The 20,098-nt window shown below is 38.2% G+C and overlaps 2 protein-coding genes across 2 annotated transcripts; both read right to left on the bottom strand.

Annotated features, from left to right (window-relative positions):
• Positions 1-14,396: 14,396 nt before the first annotated feature.
• Positions 14,397-16,355, bottom strand: LOC135685865 (uncharacterized). Its single transcript, XM_065201957.2, has one exon. It carries the CDS (start codon positions 16,353-16,355, stop codon positions 14,397-14,399), a length of 1,959 nt encoding a protein of 652 aa, XP_065058029.2.
• A 174-nt stretch (positions 16,356-16,529) lies between these two features.
• Positions 16,530-20,054, bottom strand: LOC135690448 (uncharacterized). The gene has a single exon (XM_065208010.2). The coding sequence runs from the start codon at positions 20,052-20,054 to the stop codon at positions 16,530-16,532; it is 3,525 nt and encodes a 1,174-aa protein (XP_065064082.2).
• Positions 20,055-20,098: the final 44 nt, after the last annotated feature.

Raw genomic sequence — 20,098 nt, 5'->3', positions numbered from 1 at the left:
ATAGTAACTTTCTTCAAAAGGAATTCATAAAAACTAGTAAATTACATTGCTATAATACAAGACAATCGTCCGATCTTGGTTTTTCTCTTCCCTCTATCTCTACAAACTTCAAAAATATTTTCTGACAGTTGATGGGGTTAAGCATTGGAACTCCTTCCCAATTGAACTAAAGAATACCCGCAACAAAATCCCTTTAAAAATTGATGAAAATATATCTTTTACAGAACTCCTAAGCCATACGAATTCGTTCTACAATTTTAAATATATCCCTAACCAGTGAAATTTACCAGCCTACCGCCTTTTTTCATTTAAACTGCAGTGAAAAAAATTAGGGTTAGAATACTCGACTAAATTTAACAAGAAAACTCACACGAGTCATTAACGCAAAGCTCTTCGTTACCACTGTAGGACTTTCCTTTGGTTCTAAGATTAATCTTCACTGGAGAATTGTCACTTGGCCTTAATGTTAAGCTTTACAGTTGTTTGCCAGTCCATAAACGTGCAGGCCAAGATAAAATAGAAACAAATTTTAGGGTAAATATCGAATTCAGAAGCGTAAATAGCCCTTTTCAAACCAAAATGAGAAATGACATCAAAGAAATAAAAAACAGCCTGAAGATATTTGTATCAGCTGACAAGTCAAGAAATATATAAAAACACGAACCGGAGAATTACATGAAACTATTGAAAGAAAATGTCACCAAAGATAACAAGAAATCAAACCATGAATCTAAATTGCCTTTTTGTTTATGAAGAATGAGTACACTTGTTAAAAAGGCCAAATTGCAACTCTGAGCCACTTTTGATATTCTGAGCATGCATTAACCTCTTTCTCGAGCAGGGTTGCCCTGATTTGAAATCTTGCATAATATTTGCAAATCTAGCACAATCTTATGACAAATTTGGCGTAATTCCAAAATTGAGATCTGGTGCGTGGTTTCTGCATTACAAACAAGATGGGGGAAAAGATCATGCTTTCAAACTGGGCGAAAAGAGAGTAAGAAGAAACAAGCACAATTTTTACATCAGTGAGATAAACCAATGATCGAATTCTGCCCAAAATACTTGTATTCAATAATGATTTAAATGATATTGACGGAAAAAATCAGTAGAATGTGATCCGAAGATTGATCATAGAAAAATAACTCTCCGATTATGAGAGCAATAATAAGTCTTAATAATAATCGTCTATCGTCGAAGAGCGTAAAGACTAACTATCGAACTAACTAATACTACTACTCAAATCGTACAAATGCTACTTTTATACATTTTAAATGGAAAGTTCCAGAATAAACAAGAAATCACGGGAATTAATAGGTCAAGCAGTTACAAAGGAATGCCGCTTTACGAATTACAAAGGAATGACGCAACATTTCTATAATTAGTTCATTACGAAGCTTATTGTTCTTTTTTATTAAGTGTCTACTCAGCATGTCTAATATCTTTATTGTTTTTTTCTGTCAATGCGTTCATAGTCGCAGCAGGATGCCAGCGTTCTAGAAGTTTCGAGTCGTTTTCTTCTGTCCAGAATGTTTTTTGTAACAAATAACAATACTCGGATATCTACTATATCAATCGTTCAGAGTCCCAACCCCCTCCCCCCTTTTAACTAGGTGAAGAGTAAAATTTTGCCTTTCCATTAGCAGCAGTGAGATCAGCATCATCGAAAACCCTAGGGTAGGACAATGTTTTGATATCACAGATTGCTGTTTTCGAGAAAATTTTCAGACAATGCCTGCCAAAAGTCGTGGGACACTGACATCAATTTCCAAGGTCAAAGTCATCCCCGTCTTCCCTACAGAACAATGTTGGTTTACTATCAAACGGGTTAGGATTTTAGGAAGGACTTTCTTTTAGGAAGCACTTTCTTTGATCAATCATCATCAACATTGTTTTAGGGGGAAGGGGGCGGAATTAGCAATTTCATGAAAGAAAAGAAAGATATCAAATGCAGCGTAAATTGCTGAGTGTTTCAAGTACTTTTGGCTGGCATTGTAGCTTAGTTTCATTTAAGGCAAGGATATGTAATCCGAAGTTTCTAATCAATAATCTAACTTCATCAAGGTGACTACGGAGGCCGTTAACATTAAAGGATGCAATTGCCATGACCTTTTTTAGCCAATATGCTGACGAGACCCCCCCCCCCCCCTCTCTTTCCGCAGAAACATGATCCTCCAAAGATGGAATTTTAGTTTAAGTTTGTAAACAGGCATCAACACTAGCACCGTATTACCATGAATTTGCATACCTGACTAAAGTTCTAGCAAACAGTCTCGGTTAAGATGTAGCTTGTCATAAGCTAGGTGTTTAAAATATTACCATGGCTGAGAAAGCCCATTCCATGACAGGCACAGTATTTCTTTAGTGCTTCATTTGTTTCCACTAATTTCTGGTTAAGATTGGTCCGGTCTTTTTTGAGAAAGATAGCTGATACAGATACTCTAACATCATTATTCATATCCTTGAGCTTTTAGATCGTGTCGTCAAAAATGTTTGCTATTTCCTCAGGTGACCTTGTTGGGACATGGTTGCAACCAACATGTACAATGACTTCTTTAACGACATCAATCTTTTCTTCAATAATCTTTTTGTGTTTTATGAGGACCTGATCACTTTTGAGACCCCCATACCCATAGGGAGTGATATTATACATTTTCTTTTTGTCTAATCGCTTGACATGCGAATCACCCAGAACAAGCACTTTGCCATTAGGACTATGATTTGGTGGACGATCTCCTGAATCCTGGGCTGTTTCTTCGTATCTTACCTCTCTCTGTTTGTTTGAATCTGACGTAGTAACTTTGTCTTTTCCATCACTAGATTGTGTTGCACTTGTGTTACCCTTTTTCTTGTTGTTGCCTGTCTTGTTGTTAGGCCTATTCCTTGTTACTTTTCGCCATGCATGGTCGTTCTCGCAAGGTTTATGAGATATGTCTGAGACTGGACGGCTTGTCTGATAATCTAGGACTTGGTTCAGGAACAGAGTCGTGGACTCTAGTCGACTTTTAAGGGTGTTGTTTTCTTCCTTCAGTAGTGAGATTTCCCGCTGAATCTCAATTAGGGTCATCTAATTACCGCGTGTTTGAAACTTGTCCTTACTGCCGGAAGAGTCACATGAATCCAGGGGCGGATTCAGGGTGTCGCACAGGTCGCACGGAAGACCGTCAGATTCTCAGAATTTAGTTATTGAAATATGGCAATCATGTTTACCAAAATCTTTTATTTTCCTCCTTACAGATAATACATTTGGCTCTCTTTACACAATAAACACAGGACCGAACTTGGTCGATCTCACACACAATGCTACGATATAATTCAATATAGAAAGAATTCCAAGATCACTCTAGACCGTAAACAGTATGATTTTTAAGCATGTCGCCCGTGCAGCACAAATATGCAGGGCTCTTTGTTATGCAAATATTTTACCAAATCTCACCAATCAAAGCTCAAGTTTTCACATATTTGTGCGGCACGAAAAGTCTGTAAACACTATGTTAGATTACTGTGCCGCACAACTGCTGGCAAGGGAAGAAAGTGGATGAGATTGTAAGTTGGGAAAGGGAAGAGTCCCAATTTTCTTTATCTATACGGAAGCGGTGCACAGGAAGTGTACACTTCTGAATCTCAAGATATTTTGTTTAAACTGCATTTTGAAAACCTTTTAAAGGGAAAAATGTTTGACTGAACAATTTGAACGTTTCGGGGCCCCAGTCCTAATTGCTGTGGTTCTGGGTGGGGGGGCTGGGGATGGGCCCCCATCATGGCTCCGCCCTTAACCATGAGGGAGGCCCCCTAGATCGCCTGCTGGGCACTGTTAATGTGCGACCGTCAACTTTTATTCTGTATCCGCCCCTGCGTGAATCCGTTGGTCTTTCATATTTCTTGCTGTGCAAAAAATCTTAGACAAGTTCTCTTAACGTTGTCAATTCTTCTTTAATACCTCTAAGATCAGTGCAGGCAATTCTGCAGCTAGGGCAAAACCACACTTCGCTTATGGGTTCATTTTCTTCATCAGAGGGCCTAGGCCTAGGCCTACCAGGATGTTACTTCGCATTGTCCTCGATGCACATGTTATGAAACCACACCGTGCACCTATCGCACAAGGCCATATTACCACCAGTTTCATCAGTTCGGCCAGATTTGCAATCAACGAAACAATGTTTCTCTTTTGTGACAACAGGAAAATAACGATTGATCTTGTTAACTTTGGAATTATTCGCAGAGCTACCATTCGCACGTCTGTCCTCCAAATTGACCTTTGCTTCTCAGGTCTTTTCTGTCTATTCGTTTCCTCCAATTATCCCTGACCACAATGCAATACTTATGATAAACTTTAAGCACTTTACACGGGTTTAGCACCTTATAAGCCAGTCTTTTTTTAAAAATCCACAAGAGAACGTTTTCCATTCAAAATGTATTTGGAGGGACATCTAGCTCAGTCAATTTTTCAGCAATTACGTCTCCGGTCTCCTCTTACGTAAAATACAAATATATCATGGCTCCCAATGTAAGGACAAGGATAATTGTTTCCTCCAATTATCGCTGACCACGATGCAATGCTTATGATGAACAATAATCACGTTTTTGCGGTACAAAATTTGAAAATGGCTTTGAAAAAAGCTTTTACGTCTGACACCCCTCAGAACATAAAATGTCAGAATCAGGGTCCGAAAGAACACGATGAAAAATATACCTTATTACAGGAAATTAACGAATCATGAAATTAACGCGGTTTGCCCCTCAACCGCCTTAATTTTATGACGCGTTTATTTCATATACGCGTTAATTTAGTGATACATTAATTTTGTGACAGTGTTAATTTAATGAACATTAATTTTGTGCAAAAATTGTAAAAAAGGAAGTTTTTTTCAAGTGGAAGAAGGGATGAAAACAAAAGGTTTCTTTCATTTAACATATATTTTATCCATCTATTTCTTCGTCACTCCCACTCTCCTCGCTTTCACTGGATTGACCATTGTCCAGAATGTCGTTCAAAATTTGTGACGAATCGTCGCAGTGTTCTGTGAACAAGATGTAACAACGATTAAAGTTGATCTCAAATTGTCAACCCTGAAGCCTATCCATGCTAAGTTAGTGAATGAAATTTATCAACACTTTAAACAGGCAGGTCGTCAGACAATTTTATATGGATGGAAGTCAGCAGGGGTGGTTCGAGCCGTAGAGGGTGCCAGGAGTGGTGCGGTAGCAGAATTTAACCCTTTCGCATAACGAAAAAAGAATATTTCAAAAAAATGTTGTTTTTTCATTCTACCTCCCCAATCCGCGTTAATTTCATGCACTCGCAATGTATTTTTTTGGAAAACCGCGTTAATTTTATGCTTCCAAAATGCACATTTTTCACAGACCGCGTTAATATTATGACGCATTAATTTCATGACGCATTAATTTCACGATTCGTTAATTTCCTGTAATAAGCATAAAATAAGGTATACCCAGTTGTGCATCGAAATCGGCCAATCAGATAAACGCAAGCACAAGACCGGTATAGTTGACCAAACAGTGCCGCGAGCCTAAAGAAAAAATTACCACTGGAGTCCAAGAGAGAAAACGATCTTCTTCTGTTTACACAATGGTGGCTTTTTGGAGTCGATCTTCATAGAAACAAAAAGTCCTTGAAATTGAATACCCAGATAAAAATTTTCTTCCGGGGCAAAAGGAGTGTTTGCGGAAATCATGCGGCCTCACTATTGTGTTGTTCCTCTAGCCAATGAATATAGATTACATTGTAATTATTCACCTCATTGTTTGTACTCTCTTTGTATTTCTGGATTCCTTTAAAATTTCGAGGGAGCGATACTGCTATTTTTGCTGATTAACGGTAAGTTTGTCCAGGCAGCGAAATCGTTTGACCTTGTTTCTAAAATGAATTTGAAACTCAAGATCGTTGGCACTGCCTTAATTGCTTCGATAGCATGGACTTTCTTGTACAAAAGCTTTGAAATTAGTTCAGTCTTTCCTGGAAATTCAAAGGCCATTGGTGGAGTCTTCTTCAAGATGAAGTTTAAATATCAATCGGTGCTAAAACAAAATCTCGGACCGAAAATGTCCTCCGCGGTGGATCCAGAAACAGGACACCTATTAGAAGAAGAAAAATCTGGCTTGTTTCATTTGGTGACAACATTTGTGCCATTTGATCACGAAGATGTTAGAAAAGGTTTGTTAATCAAGGGTTTACCACCTACTGATGAAGAAATTAAGGCAAGGATGGCTGAAGTATTTGAGTGTCTCAAAAGAAACCTTGAAAACCAACTGGTATCGCATGTTCACGTTTTGGTCAGGCGAGAATCGACCATTAGACGGTTGAAAATGCTTGATTTCAAGTTTATTCATAAACTCGTAATTCATAACAATTTCGCATCACCGTCCATCAAAGATAACATTGACTATGCTGCACAATATTTGAAAGGAAAGACTGTAATGTTACTCCATCAAGACAATTTCTTAGGACCAGGCTTGGAAAAAGTCAATCACACGGTCCTGAGAGAAAAAAAATTGATGTATGCACTAACAAGGCATCCTGCAAACTGCAGTGCATCAAATGCGTCCGCACATTGTGGAGATGGTTATCCTTACATTGGGAGCCATGATATATTTGTATTTTACGTAAGAGGAGACATAACTGCTGACAAATTGACTGAACTAGATGTCCCTCCAAATACATATGGTATGGAAAACGTTCTTTTGTGGATCTTTAAAGAAAGGCTGGCTTATAAGGTGCTGAACCCCTGTAAAGTGCTTAAAGTTTATCATCAACATTGCATTCCGGTGAGGGATAATTGGAGGAAACGAATTAACAGAAACGGCCTAAATGGCGGAGCTTCGTTTACCGACAAACTTGAATAAATTTGACATTGCTAGTGACTTTATTGCTATTGAAATTGCTTTTTGTGTAGCATTTTTTTAAATATGGTTCAGTTCTTAAATAAACACAATATCATCTTTGAACATCAATATGGATTTCAAAAAATCAAATCAACTACACTAGCAATTGTGAAACTACAATCACAACTAATCTACAACATTGAAAATAATCTTACATCATGCTGCACATTTCTCGATTTGTCCAAAGTATTTGATACAGTCAACTACAGTATATATACTATTGAGTAAGTTAGAGCACTATGGAATTAGGAGAGTAGATCACACCTGGTTTAAATTGCGAGAACTCTACAGAATTGAAAATTAATTGTGGTGTCCCTCAAGGAAGCATATTAGGCCCCTTTCTCTTCTTGCTTTATATTAATGATATATATAACTCCTCCGAAGTCCTTGATTTTCGTCTCTTTGCTGGTGACACAAGTATTTTATTTGCTGATAAAAGCCTAGATACAATTGAACAAACAGTCAATTATGAAAAGAAAAATGTTTCTGAATGGCTTCTAGCTAATTAGTCAATGTAGCTGAATCAAATTTTCTCATAGTAAGACCTCATAAAAATAATAGAATTGTAAATCTAAAAATAAATGATTAAAATCTAAAACAAGAAACCTCCTCAAAATACTTTGGTGTAATAATTGATGGCAAACTTAACTGGAAACCCCACATAAACCAATTAACTACCAAAATATCTAAAAGTATTGGTATCCTTTATAAATTAAGACATCTTGTACCAAAAAGCACCCTTGTAGCACTATACAACTCTTTTGTTCAATCCCATGTTCTTTATGGACTTCTTAACTGGGGCTGTGCTAATAAATTTACTCTTGAACCATTGAAAATAAGCCTATGTAAATCTGCCAGAGTAATAGATTTTGTTTCTTACACATATCACACAGAACCAGGGGGGGGGGCACAAAGTGCCACATGTTCATATAAAAAATTAAATTTTTTTGCTAATCAAGGGGCTATGTAGGGGCGTTTTCAAAGCTAGTCAAGTTAAAGAAAAGTTTAATCTGCCACGGATTCGCAACTAAAGTAGGTACATTGATGAAAATTAGTATCAAGGCATTAATTTGTGTCCTTTTTCGATTCTGACCAGAAAAAGTAAATTCAACATCGTTTTCTATTGTTTTTCGGCTGCGCATACGCACATATTTGTTGACATATTTCTAGGTGTTAATTTAAAGAAAACTGCAAGTTCATGGTATGAGCCAAGACAGTATAGATGAATTTGTCTGCTAAGGCATTAAAACTGAACTTAAACTTATTTTATCAGTTAAGAAACAATTGTTACAAACTTTTGCCATTTTTCACTTTACAAAGTCGGACAACAGTTGCTTGTAACTTGTCTTGTGACTAGATTTTGGAGCAAACAAGGTTTACAGAGCGATAAGATGCAGTGAAGTTTGGAAAGTAGCATACTTACAAGAGTTTAGGCACTGATCAAGTTTCATTCAATGCAATATGAGGCTTTTCATCAGGGTTTGATCACAATGATTGTCTTTTTAGCATCACATTTTGGAAATACACATAGTTTTTTAGCCAAGAATTCATTTCAGCGACCTTTTTGACATTTCAATATAGTTATTGCTTATATGATATAGTTGTTATTGTAAATAATAGTTAAAATAGTATCACAATGATTGTTTTTTTAGTTTTTTAGCCAAGAATTCATTTCAGCAACCTTTTTGACATTTCAATAAAGTTATTGCTTATATGATATAGTTGTTATTGTAAATAATAGTTAAAATAGTATCAAGTCATATTTTGTAAAAATAAAATACTACTTATGAATCAAAGCTGGAGAGCAGTCTCTTGATTTTCAATTGCAGTTCAAAAGGGCAGAAAAAAACGTAGCATTGCCTTGTAACATTTATCCAGAGGGTCACTATAAACAAAATATCGACACAGTTTCATCATTCAAAAGCAAAGTCATCATGAGTGAACATCGGAGAAAGAGAGTTTTGACTGCAGAAGAAGCAACATACAGAAAATTTGAGGTTTGTGGATGAAGGGGTTGCGGGAGATGGAGATGACTTGGAAGAGCTTTACGATGCTGATGATTTGGATGATGTTGGTGGAAAACATATTGAAGCTGATACTATTGAAAGTGGAAAGGACTTTGATGAAACTGATCCTGATGCATGCTCTTCAGGGCTCATAGAAGGAAGGAGAAAGAGGAAAAAGCTAACATGGATGAGGCTAGTCAACAGCATTGACTTTGATGAAACTGATCCTGATGCATGCTCTTCAGGGCTCATAGAAGGAAGGAGAAAGAGGAAAAAGCTAACATGGATGAGGCTAGTCAACAGCACTGACTTTGATGACACTGATCCTGATGCATGCTCTTCAGGGCTCATAGAAGGAAGGAGAAAGAGGAAAAAGCTAACATGGATGAGGCTAGTCAACAGCATTCACTTTGCACTTGATCCTCATAACTTTGATGATATGGTTCTTCCTACTGCTGATGACCAACGCACAATAATTGGCTACCTTGGACCAAAAAAGAACCCCAACACAGAAAAATTGTCTGGACACAAAGACCATCATCAGGAGCAGGGCGACAAAATATTTGCAACGTCCTTGGTGGATCACCAGGCTCATTGAAAGGAGATGCCAAGTCAGTTGCAACCCCACGTGAAGCCTTTGAGATATTCATAAACCACATAACAATTGGGGATTTAGTCACTTACACTAATGCAAGAACTGCAGAAAGAAAAGAAAGGGTCGGAGACATTGCTAACCAGTACTCATTCCAACCAAGTTTGTCGATGATGTTGATATTTATGCAGTCATTGGTCTGATGATTATAAAGGATCTGCTTGGTTTAAATAATCGTCAGTACTCAATCCCATTTGCCACCATTGCAGGCCATCCAGTTTTCAGTGCCAGAATGTCCCGAGATAGATTCAAGTTCGTGGTTGCCCATCTCACTTTTGATGATGTAAAACAGCGTGCAGTGTTGTGGAAATCAAACAGATTTGCAGCATTCCGGGCCATGTTTGAGAAATTCAACAAGAACTGCTCAAAGGGGTTCAGAATTTTTTGACCACGCCCTTCAGACAGTTGCAAATGCGGGGAAACGCCCTTTTTGCCAAATTTTCCCCCATTATTTGATTAGTGTTAGCTACGGTAAATAGCAAAGTATTTTACAATTGTTATTGATACAAGCATACAGTATACTGCACTAACCCCCCCAATGAGTTTTACATCATTTTTGGACAAATCTCGAGGATCATATTTTAGAAAAGTGGGGGGGGGGGGGGGTCCGGACCCACCTATCCCCCACCTTGGGTACGCCACTGTTAACAAGGGAAATCACAGCACCGCTTCCTGTAAGTATCCCCTTGTTAGAAATAGTTCGATTGTTCTTTACATTCTGAACATTATGAATCAGAACATTTGTGTTCCCAGACCAGATCGCATGCTAAATCCCACCATTCGTTTCAGTTCAAGCTTGGGTACATTTTTGTATAAGCAAAATTGTCATGCGTTTCTGTACCAGGACCATTTTGCATGCTAAATTCCACCATTCGTTTTGGTACCCTATTGTTTAAGTGCTTGGGTACGATTTTGCATAACCAGAATTGCCATGCGTTTGTGTACCCGGACCGTTTTGCATGCTAAATTCCACCATTCGTTTTGGTACCCTATTGTTTAAGTGCTTGGGTACGATTTTGCATAACCAGAATTGCCATGCGTTTGTGTACCCGGACCGTTTTGCATGCTAAATTCCACCATTCGTTTTGGTACCCTATTGTTTAAGTGCTTGGGTACGATTTTGCATAACCAAAATTGCCATGCGTTTGAGTACCCGGACCAAAATGCATAAGGTTACCGAAACGCATATGACACCGGCAAAATAGGCCTTTTGTTCAAGTCCATAAATTATGCACGTTATCCATTTACATATACATCTGCAGTATATGCAGGAAAGCCAGAAGTGGGACAGGGCCCGTATTATCGTGGTGGCACAGAAAATATTGTGAAGCATCTCATTGAAAAGCTACAAAGCAATTACAAGGTCGCAATATTTCAATGGATAGGCTTTACACATCATACAGCCTATTCCAATGGTTGCTGAAGAAGAATACCACCGCTATTGGTACATTTATGTCCAACCGACATGGTATTCCAGATGAGTTAAAATCGGCACGAGGGTTTGTAGAATTTGAGAGCCAAATTTATTGGGAACAAACAGAGAAGAAAGTGGTGCCATCTTCATACACAGTGAAAACAAAATCGAAGGGCTCAAAGAATGTTTTAGTCCTGTCTACAATCCAGCCATTGCAAGGAGTCACACGTGATGATGGAAAAAAGAAGCCTGCAATATACAAGCTGTACGATTTCACTAAAGGGGACACAGACAGTAGAACAGCGGGTGGGTGGATACACGTGCAAAGCAAAGTCTCCCAGATAGTCCATGGTAGCATTCTACTTTCTTATTGATGAAAGTCGTGTCAATGCCTCAACTATCCTCGCTATCAAAGAGAAAAAGGACCCAAGAAGCATTGACAGCTTTGAATTTGGTTGGGACTTAGAGATGTCCCTCATCAAGCCCTGCATCCAGAGGCGATCCTTAAATGGTCTGTCAGTGCCTGTACAGATGAAAATTCAGTTTTCCTTGAGTGAATAAAAACAGCCAGGAGATCATAAGATGATTGTAGAGTATGAGGCAGTGAAAGGTACAAAGAGAAGATGCAAAATGTGTATCGGTGAAATTAAAGGAGGGCAAGGCTACAAAGAAAGGAAAAATGCACTGACAAAAGTAAAGAATGCCTGTCAAAGATGCGGAGCAGCTGTCTGCAAGCAACATGTCCGCCAGATTTGTCTTGATTTCAATACTGAAGATTGAGGCTTGGATGTAGCCTAGCAGATTGAGAGACTCTGAAACATCCCAGCACCTCTGTTTAGTTTTTCTAGGACTCTGTTACTAGATATGTTTTTTATATTAAATAATCATCTGTTGTGTTACTTTCTTAAGTTTTTGTGGCCAAAATGAAAGAAAAAGCTACAGAAAAGTAATTTGAATATAATATGCCAATGAATGAACATGTCCTTATCAAAAGACCTCAGCGGGAACATATCAATACACAGGTCATCATAATGAAAAAGGAAAATTTTTAAATTCTGTAGCAAAACTATCAAGCTAAATGACGTAGGCTTTATGTGCAGCCAAATTCATGCATCATCCACGATGTATTTTAATATTTTTGAAACCAGTAATGACGTTTTACTACCTCTTTGTCTAGTTATTTTTGTTGATAGAAAAAATTCCAGAATTACTACTAAATACCAAATATCTCACAAATGTAGGTGGACATTGTTTTTGTAATAAATTGCAACGGATTTACTGACAAAATGAAGTTTTTCAGCAAGTTTTATACATTAATATGGTATATCACGTGACATTTAGTTTTATCGATCATTTAGTTATATAGAAAGAACGATAGCCATATACAAATCATGTTGAGTGCTTGTTTTGGAACGTTGATAATTTTGAGAAATAACATTAAAATTCTGTCAATCTTCTTGTTTCTGTTAGAAAATGCATTTAATTTGCTTATTTTAAAATGTTAGCCCGATACTTTGGGAATTTATATGAATTTTTTAAGAATTTCGAATATTTTCTAAATTTTTTTTTTCCACCCGGCCGCCATTTTGAAGACGTCATCGTTATTTTGAAGACGTCATGTGACTAAGAAAAAAAAAAGCAATAAAATGTAGATTATCAATAGATGAGATTATCATCCTACCAAAGTTCATTGTCCGAGCTAGATGGACAAAGAATATGCAGAGGGGGGGGGGGGCACTTTGTGCCCTAGTCTCCCCAAAGTTTCAAAAAGCCTAGTCTGGATAGAGTTAAACTTACAAAATCTATAGAAGCTCGAAACAGTGAAATTTATGTTTCAAATTCAACTTGGAAAATCATAGTAACTTTCTTCAAAAGGAATTCATAAAAACTAGTAAATTACATTGCTATAATACGAGACAATCGTCCGATCTTGGTTTTTCTCTTCCCTCTATCTCTACAAACTTCAAAAATATTTTCTGACAGTTGATGGGGTTAAGCATTGGAACTCCTTCCCAATTGAACTAAAGAATACCCGCAACAAAAATCCCTTTAAAAATTGATGAAAATATATCTTTTACAGAACTCCTAAGCCATACGAATTCGTTCTACAATTTTAAATATATCCCTAACCAGTGAAATATACCAGCCTACCGCCTTTTTTCATTTAAACTGCAGTGAAAAAAATTAGGGTTACAATACTCGACTAAATTTAACAAGAAAACTCACACGAGTCATTAACGCAAAGCTCTTCGTTACCACTGTAGGACTTTCCTTTGGTTCTAAGATTCATCTTCACTGGAGAATTGTCACTTGGCCTTAATGTTAAGCTTTACAGTTGTTTGCCAGTCCATAAACGTGCAGGCCAAGATAAAATAGAAACAAATAATAGGGTAAATATCGAATTCAGAAGCGTAAATAGCCCTTTTCAAACCAAAATGAGAAATGACATCAAAGAAATAAAAAACAGCCTGAAGATATTTGTATCAGCTGACAAGTCAAGAAATATATAAAAACACGAACCGGAGAATTACATGAAACTATTGAAAGAAAATGTCACCAAAGATAACAAGAAATCAAACCATGAATCTAAATTGCCTTTTTGTTTATGAAGAATGAGTACACTTGTTAAAAAGGCCAAATTGCAACTCTGAGCCACTTTTGATATTCTGAGCATGCATTAACCTCTTTCTCGAGCAGGGTTGCCCTGATTTGAAATCTTGCATAATATTTGCAAATCTAGCACAATCTTATGACAAATTTGGCGTAATTCCAAAATTGAGATCTGGTGCGTGGTTTCTGCATTACAAACAAGATGGGGGAAAAGATCATGCTTTCAAACTGGGCGAAAAGAGAGTAAGAAGAAACAAGCACAATTTTTACATCAGTGAGATAAACCAATGATCGAATTCTGCCCAAAATACTTGTATTCAATAATGATTTAAATGATATTGACGGAAAAAATCAGTAGAATGTGATCCGAAGATTGATCATAGAAAAATAACTCTCCGATTATGAGAGCAATAATAAGTCTTAATAATAATCGTCTATCGTCGAAGAGCGTAAAGACTAACTATCGAACTAACTAATACTACTACTCAAATCGTACAAATGCTACTTTTATACATTTTAAATGGAAAGTTCCAGAATAAACAAGAAATCACGGGAATTAATAGGTCAAGCAGTTACAAAGGAATGCCGCTTTACGAATTACAAAGGAATGACGCAACATTTCTATAATTAGTTCATTACGAAGCTTATTGTTCTTTTTTATTAAGTGTCTACTCAGCATGTCTAATATCTTTATTGTTTTTTTCTGTCAATGCGTTCATAGTCGCAGCAGGATGCCAGCGTTCTAGAAGTTTCGAGTCGTTTTCTTCTGTCCATTCTCCCCCTCTTTGATGAAAACTGTCATCAAACACCACTATCCACTACTGAACTCAAGGGGACACAGTCTTGAAATCGGTCGTTTTATCTCCTTTGCTCCTACTTTCACTTGAACTACTCGAACATGTCCATCGCTTCCTGGGAAGACTTTTACTACACGCCCCAATGGCCAGTTTCCTCTTGGGGTATCTGGTGATATTATCAACACAACATCATTCACCTTTAAATCGCCTTGTTCTTTGTTCCATTTACGGCGCGGCGATAAAGATGGCAACCACTCCTTCATCCAACGCTTCCAAAAGTGACGTACTAGCTCTTGCACTCGTCTCCATCGTCTTGAAGGATGGTAATCTTCGGTGTCGACTGACTCTGGGGCAAATTTTCCACCAGCTTGTCCAAATAAGAAATGGTTAGGAGTTAAAGGTACATCATCCTTGATATCAGCGCTTTGATAAGTCAATGGTCTTGAATTCAATAGACTTTCCGCACCTGTAAAGGCTGTATGAAGCTCCTCGTCTGTTATATCTGCTTTTCCGAGGATAGCAGTTACTGCTCTTTTAGCTGCTTTTATCATAGTTTCGAAGACTCCTCCCAGGTGTGGTGCTAAAGGAGCATTGAAGTGCCATGTGATCCCTTTGTTAGCAACTGAAGTTTCAATCTTATCTCTATCCAAGTGGTTAATTAGCTCTTGCAACTCCTTGTTACCACCAACAAAATTTGTACCATTATCCGACAATACTTCGCTTGGTAATCCTCGTCTGTTTACCATTCTGTAGAATGCGTTAAGAAATGAATTGGTGTCCAGCCCATACGCTAGTTCCAAATGTACTGCCCTTGATAGTAAACATGTAAATAAACACAAGTACCTCTTGGCTTGTTTCTTTCCTCGTCCTTGTTTGGTGATGTATGGTCCTGCAAAATCCAATCCAATTCTTGCAAATGCACGTAGTGGTTCTTTGAGACGAATCGATGGTAATGGAGCCATAAGTTGATTTGCGGGTGTTGCCTTTTTCACCTTGCACTGGTTGCATCTATTTATGACTTCGCGAATCTCTTCTCTGCCTCTTATCAGCCAATATCGTTCTGATAGCTTAGCCAGCGTCTGATTCGTCCCCATAGCATGATTTCCATCTTCGTGGCACTGCCTGACAATCAACCTGGTTACAATGTGTCCTCTCGGTAAAATGATGGGATATTTGATATCATATGGTAAATACTCTGCATTTTGTAACCGTCCGCAGGATCGCATTAATCCATCTTCACCTAATTGTGGTTTCAGTGCTATGATCTTGCTTGATGGTGGTAATATCTTTCCTTTCACCAATCTTTCATATTCCTCTTCAAAGCTTTCCTTTTGGGCTTTGATGATGAACTCATACTCGCTTTCTTGCATTTCGTCAACTCTCAAATTTCCTTGACTCCGTAGATGCTTTGGTCTTCTGCAATTATTCAAGAATCGATTCACCCATGCATTTACTTTTATCAATCTATTCCATTTTGAGTATCGTTTTGGATCTAATATTTCGTCAGACTTCTCTGTTACAAATAAGGCTGTTGTATCAACAGCTGTCTTCTTCATTTCCGATATTGCTTCGTCTGTTACTTGAAATTGATTATCTGGCCAAGACTCTTCAGGATTGTACAGGAAACTGGGGCCATTCCACCAACTTTCATTCTGCACCAAAGCTGTCACGGATAGTCCCTTACTCAGTAAGTCAGCAGGATTTTTCTTCGTTGGAATGTATCTCCATTGACTGTTTTCAGTTCTTGATTGAATCAATCCAACCCGATTTGCAATAAACGGCTTCAAGTTTCGACTTTGATTTCTTATCCACCACAACACATTCATACTGTCACTCCAGAATCTCACGTCTTGTAACTCCATTTTCAAAGCGTCAGCTATTTTGTCTGCCAACTTTAATCCGAGAACAGCTCCTAGCAGTTCCAGTCTTGGGATGCTTATCGATTTTAAAGGAGCAACTCTTGCCTTGGACATGATAAGACGAGAAGAATATTCCCCTGACTCGTAAACAGACTGTAGATAAGCAACTGCACCATATGCTTCACTAGATGCATCCGTAAACACATGGATGAACTGACTTGTTACTAATGACGTCGTCCTTAAGCATCTTGGAATTTGAATCAATGGCAATTTCTCCAACTCATGAAATCATGCTTTTATTTTCGTTACCACATTACCAGGAAGTTCATCATCCCAATTCAGTCCATGTAACCATAATTCTTGCATGATGACTTTGATACGGATGACATATGGCGAAATGAATCCCAATGGATCAAAGAGCGTTGCCATTTCCTTTAATAAAAAACGTTTTGTATATGTCGTACCTTCAGCTTGTTTGACAGACTTGTACGTGAACACATCTCGTTGAGCATTCCACATGATCCCAAGTGTTTTCACTGACGGTAATTCTCCAGCATCCAAGTCGATATTTTCTGCACGATCTGTCTCTGGGATGATCTTCAATACTGCTGTTGAATTCGATAGCCACTTTCTTGCATACATACCGGCTGAGTGCCAAAGTTCTGACAGTTCCGTGTATAGTTTGATACCTGCTTCGTCATCAGTCACTGAATCCATTGTGTCATCCATATAAGTTGAATCTAACACTGAGCTTGCAGCCATTGGCAATTTTTCTGCACTTCTTCTTGCATGTTCTTGTGACACAAATTGAGCTCCAAAGGGTGACGAATTTATTCCAAATACCATTCTGTTGAATTGTAACACGTCGGGCTCAGCAGTTTGATCCATGTTCCTCCACAAAATTCTTTGATACTGCCGGTCATCTGGATGTATTCCAATTTGTAAATACATTCCGGCTATGTCGCAAACCAAGGCAACTGGATGCTTCCGGAATCGCAAGAGTACTTTCACCAAATCTTGTTGAAGTTTCGGTCCTTGGTGAATTACATCATTGACAGACATGCCATTGTATTTTGCTGACCCATCGAAGACAATGCGCACCTTGGTAGTTGCTTTATCAGGACGTAGAACAGGAAAGTGTGGCAAGTACCAGCAATCTTTTCCAGATTCTTTGTCGACTTTTACAAGATATCCCTTTCGTAGATATTGCTGTATAATCTCATTATAGCTATTACCCAGCTGTTTGTCTCTCAAAAGTCTCTTCTCCGTGTTTGCTAATCGGTTCAAAGCCATTTCGTAATTGTCATCAAGTTTTCTTTCCTTTTTCCATGGTATTCTAATTTCATACCTTCCATCATGGTATTCCAATGAGTTCTTCACCATTTCCAGTGCTTCAATGTCTTCAGGGCACATCAATGTCTTGTCTTTTAAATATTCATCCCCTTCAATCTCCCATAACTTTCTAATCGTACTGTTTATCTTTATCAATTCTCTGTCGTCTTTTGGTGACATCACAAAGTTGGTTGAAATAACTTGCCCATTGCAATCACCTACACAAGTCCACCCAAGTGGTGTCAGCCGGGCCACTGGTTCATTTGCTTTCCCCTTCACCTCTCTCTGTGCACAGTGAAGATCAGCATGGTCCACATCAATTAAGATGTCAATCGTTGGCTTTGGTCCAACACTGGGAAATTTGATATCTTTTAAATGCTTCCAGTTGTTTGCCATTTTTATCCAATTAACAGCTCTTAAATTGCCTGTAACTCGGTTGACTGTTAATGCCTGGATCTGCGTTTTCAGCTGTCCATCCAAGGACTCAAGTTGAAATTCAACTGGCATTGTCTCAAGAGAATCAGCTACACCATTAAGCATACTGACTGTTACATTTTGCCTTTCACCTTTCAAGTCCAGTTCTGTTGCCACATCGCTATTTAGATAGGTTTTCGTGCTTCCATCATCTAACAGAGCGTTAACCACAATCTTCTTATTGCCATTCTTTAAAACGACTGGAACAGTTCTTAGTGACACAAACTTTACTTCATCTTGTTTTTCTTTGGACAATGTTGAAGTATGGGAACTTTCCACTGACTCCCCCTCATGCCCTTTCTCAGTTTCTCTTGTCTTTACTTTGTCAACCACATCCTCTTTGTTCTTGTGAAGGAGACGATTATGTGTATCAGTGCACCCGTCGATACCACAAATTCGACTATTTCTGCATGCTCTTGCCAGGTGGTTGCTTCTCAAACACTTAAAACAAAGCTTCTGCTTCTTTGCAATTTCCCATCGCTGGTTCACTTTTTTGCTTTTGAAGGCACTGCAGTCCCATATCATATGATCATTTTGACAAACGTAGCATTTCCTCAAGAATTTCAACTTCTTTGATCGGTCATCTGCTCCAAAGAATGAACTGCTAGAGTTTTTGGGTCTTGTAACCATGTTCTTATGAAAGCCGTGAATTGTTTCTGCGGCTGCTACTTGAAATTCTGCTTCCTCAATAATAAACTGTCGCAGCGTTTCAACATCTTCATTCTTTTGATGCTCGTAAACCCAGCGCTTAAATCTTGACAGCATTTTCTCAGTCATTTTTCTCAACAACTTGTGGTACAAAGTTCCACTACCAAGTTCTTCTGTTCGTTTTGCTTCACGAAGGTTAGTAACTGCTACATCCAATAAGTCTGCGAACCTTTCTATATCTCTCGGATGATCTTCTCTGATAGGTTTGAAGTTGTCCAGTTTGTCCAGGTAGATCATCACTTTCCGTCTTGTCCCACCATATTTTCTTTCAAGTCTTTCTTTTGCTGCTTCATAGACGAATGCTGAATGACCCAGACCATCAATTGCACTAAGCGCTTCGCCAGAAAGATATTGACGCAGTTGTAGTAGCTTGTATTCAGCAGTAGCAGGTGCTTGATCTATACAGGCTGTAAATGCTGCCTTCCACATCTCATACGTCTTTTTGTCCCCATAAAACACTGGAATTGACACTCGTTTTAGCTGTTTCCACAGATCTTGTCCAATATCTGCAGCTTTACTGTTAATATGCCTTGCACTTTGAGCCTCTTGTTCGTATACATTACGATTATATGCATTTACACAAGGTCTTTCTATCATAAAATTTGCCGTTTCATTATCAGCTTCTCCATGGTCCATACCAAGTTCCGTTTCGATCTCTGTTTCAAGCTGCTGATGACATTGCGTTGTCTTTTTTGAAGCTTCTTGTAGCTTTATTTTTTGGGCTGCCAGTTCTTGTTCTAGCCTGGTCTTTTCAGCTCTGTATTTTTCTTCCAATTGTTGTTGCTTTTGTCGCAGTATATGTTCCTTAGCCTGGAGCTCTTCTCTGACACGTTTTTCTTGTTCACGGGCTCTAGCTTCACTGACGTAGAGCCGATTCATCTTACTTGACACTCTCGTCCCAATGCTGGATCCATCTCCTTGGTGACTTGCGAGATACCCATTTGCATCTTTCATAATTTTTTCAAATTCGTTATTAATCTCTTCAATCTCGTTGTTGATGAGTTCTACATTCTCATTATCATTAAATTTTTCGTATTGATGTGATAGTTCAACAAGCACGTTGATTACCTGTTCTTGTTGATCAGACAGCTTTGCTCTCAGGCTTCGTACTTCATTTTGACTAGATAACTCATCTTCGGCAATGGACTCGATTAGTTGATGCTTGATGCGAGTGAACGATGATTTTTCCACAGCTTTCTTCCTTTTCAGTTTCGATATTTCAGCTCGAAAATTCATTGATTGTTCGTCTTCCTCTAATTCTTTATTCTTCTCTTTACGGCCCTTCTTTTTTCCAGCCATTTTCCTCTAATGATTATCATTAACGACTTGAACTTAACTACCCT

The sequence above is a fragment of the Rhopilema esculentum genome, chromosome 2 (genome assembly GCF_057945365.1).
Source record: "Rhopilema esculentum isolate cy_ngs chromosome 2, ASM5794536v1, whole genome shotgun sequence".
In the NCBI taxonomy this organism is placed as follows: domain Eukaryota; kingdom Metazoa; phylum Cnidaria; class Scyphozoa; order Rhizostomeae; family Rhizostomatidae; genus Rhopilema; species Rhopilema esculentum.
This window is presented reverse-complemented; position numbering and strand designations above follow the sequence as displayed.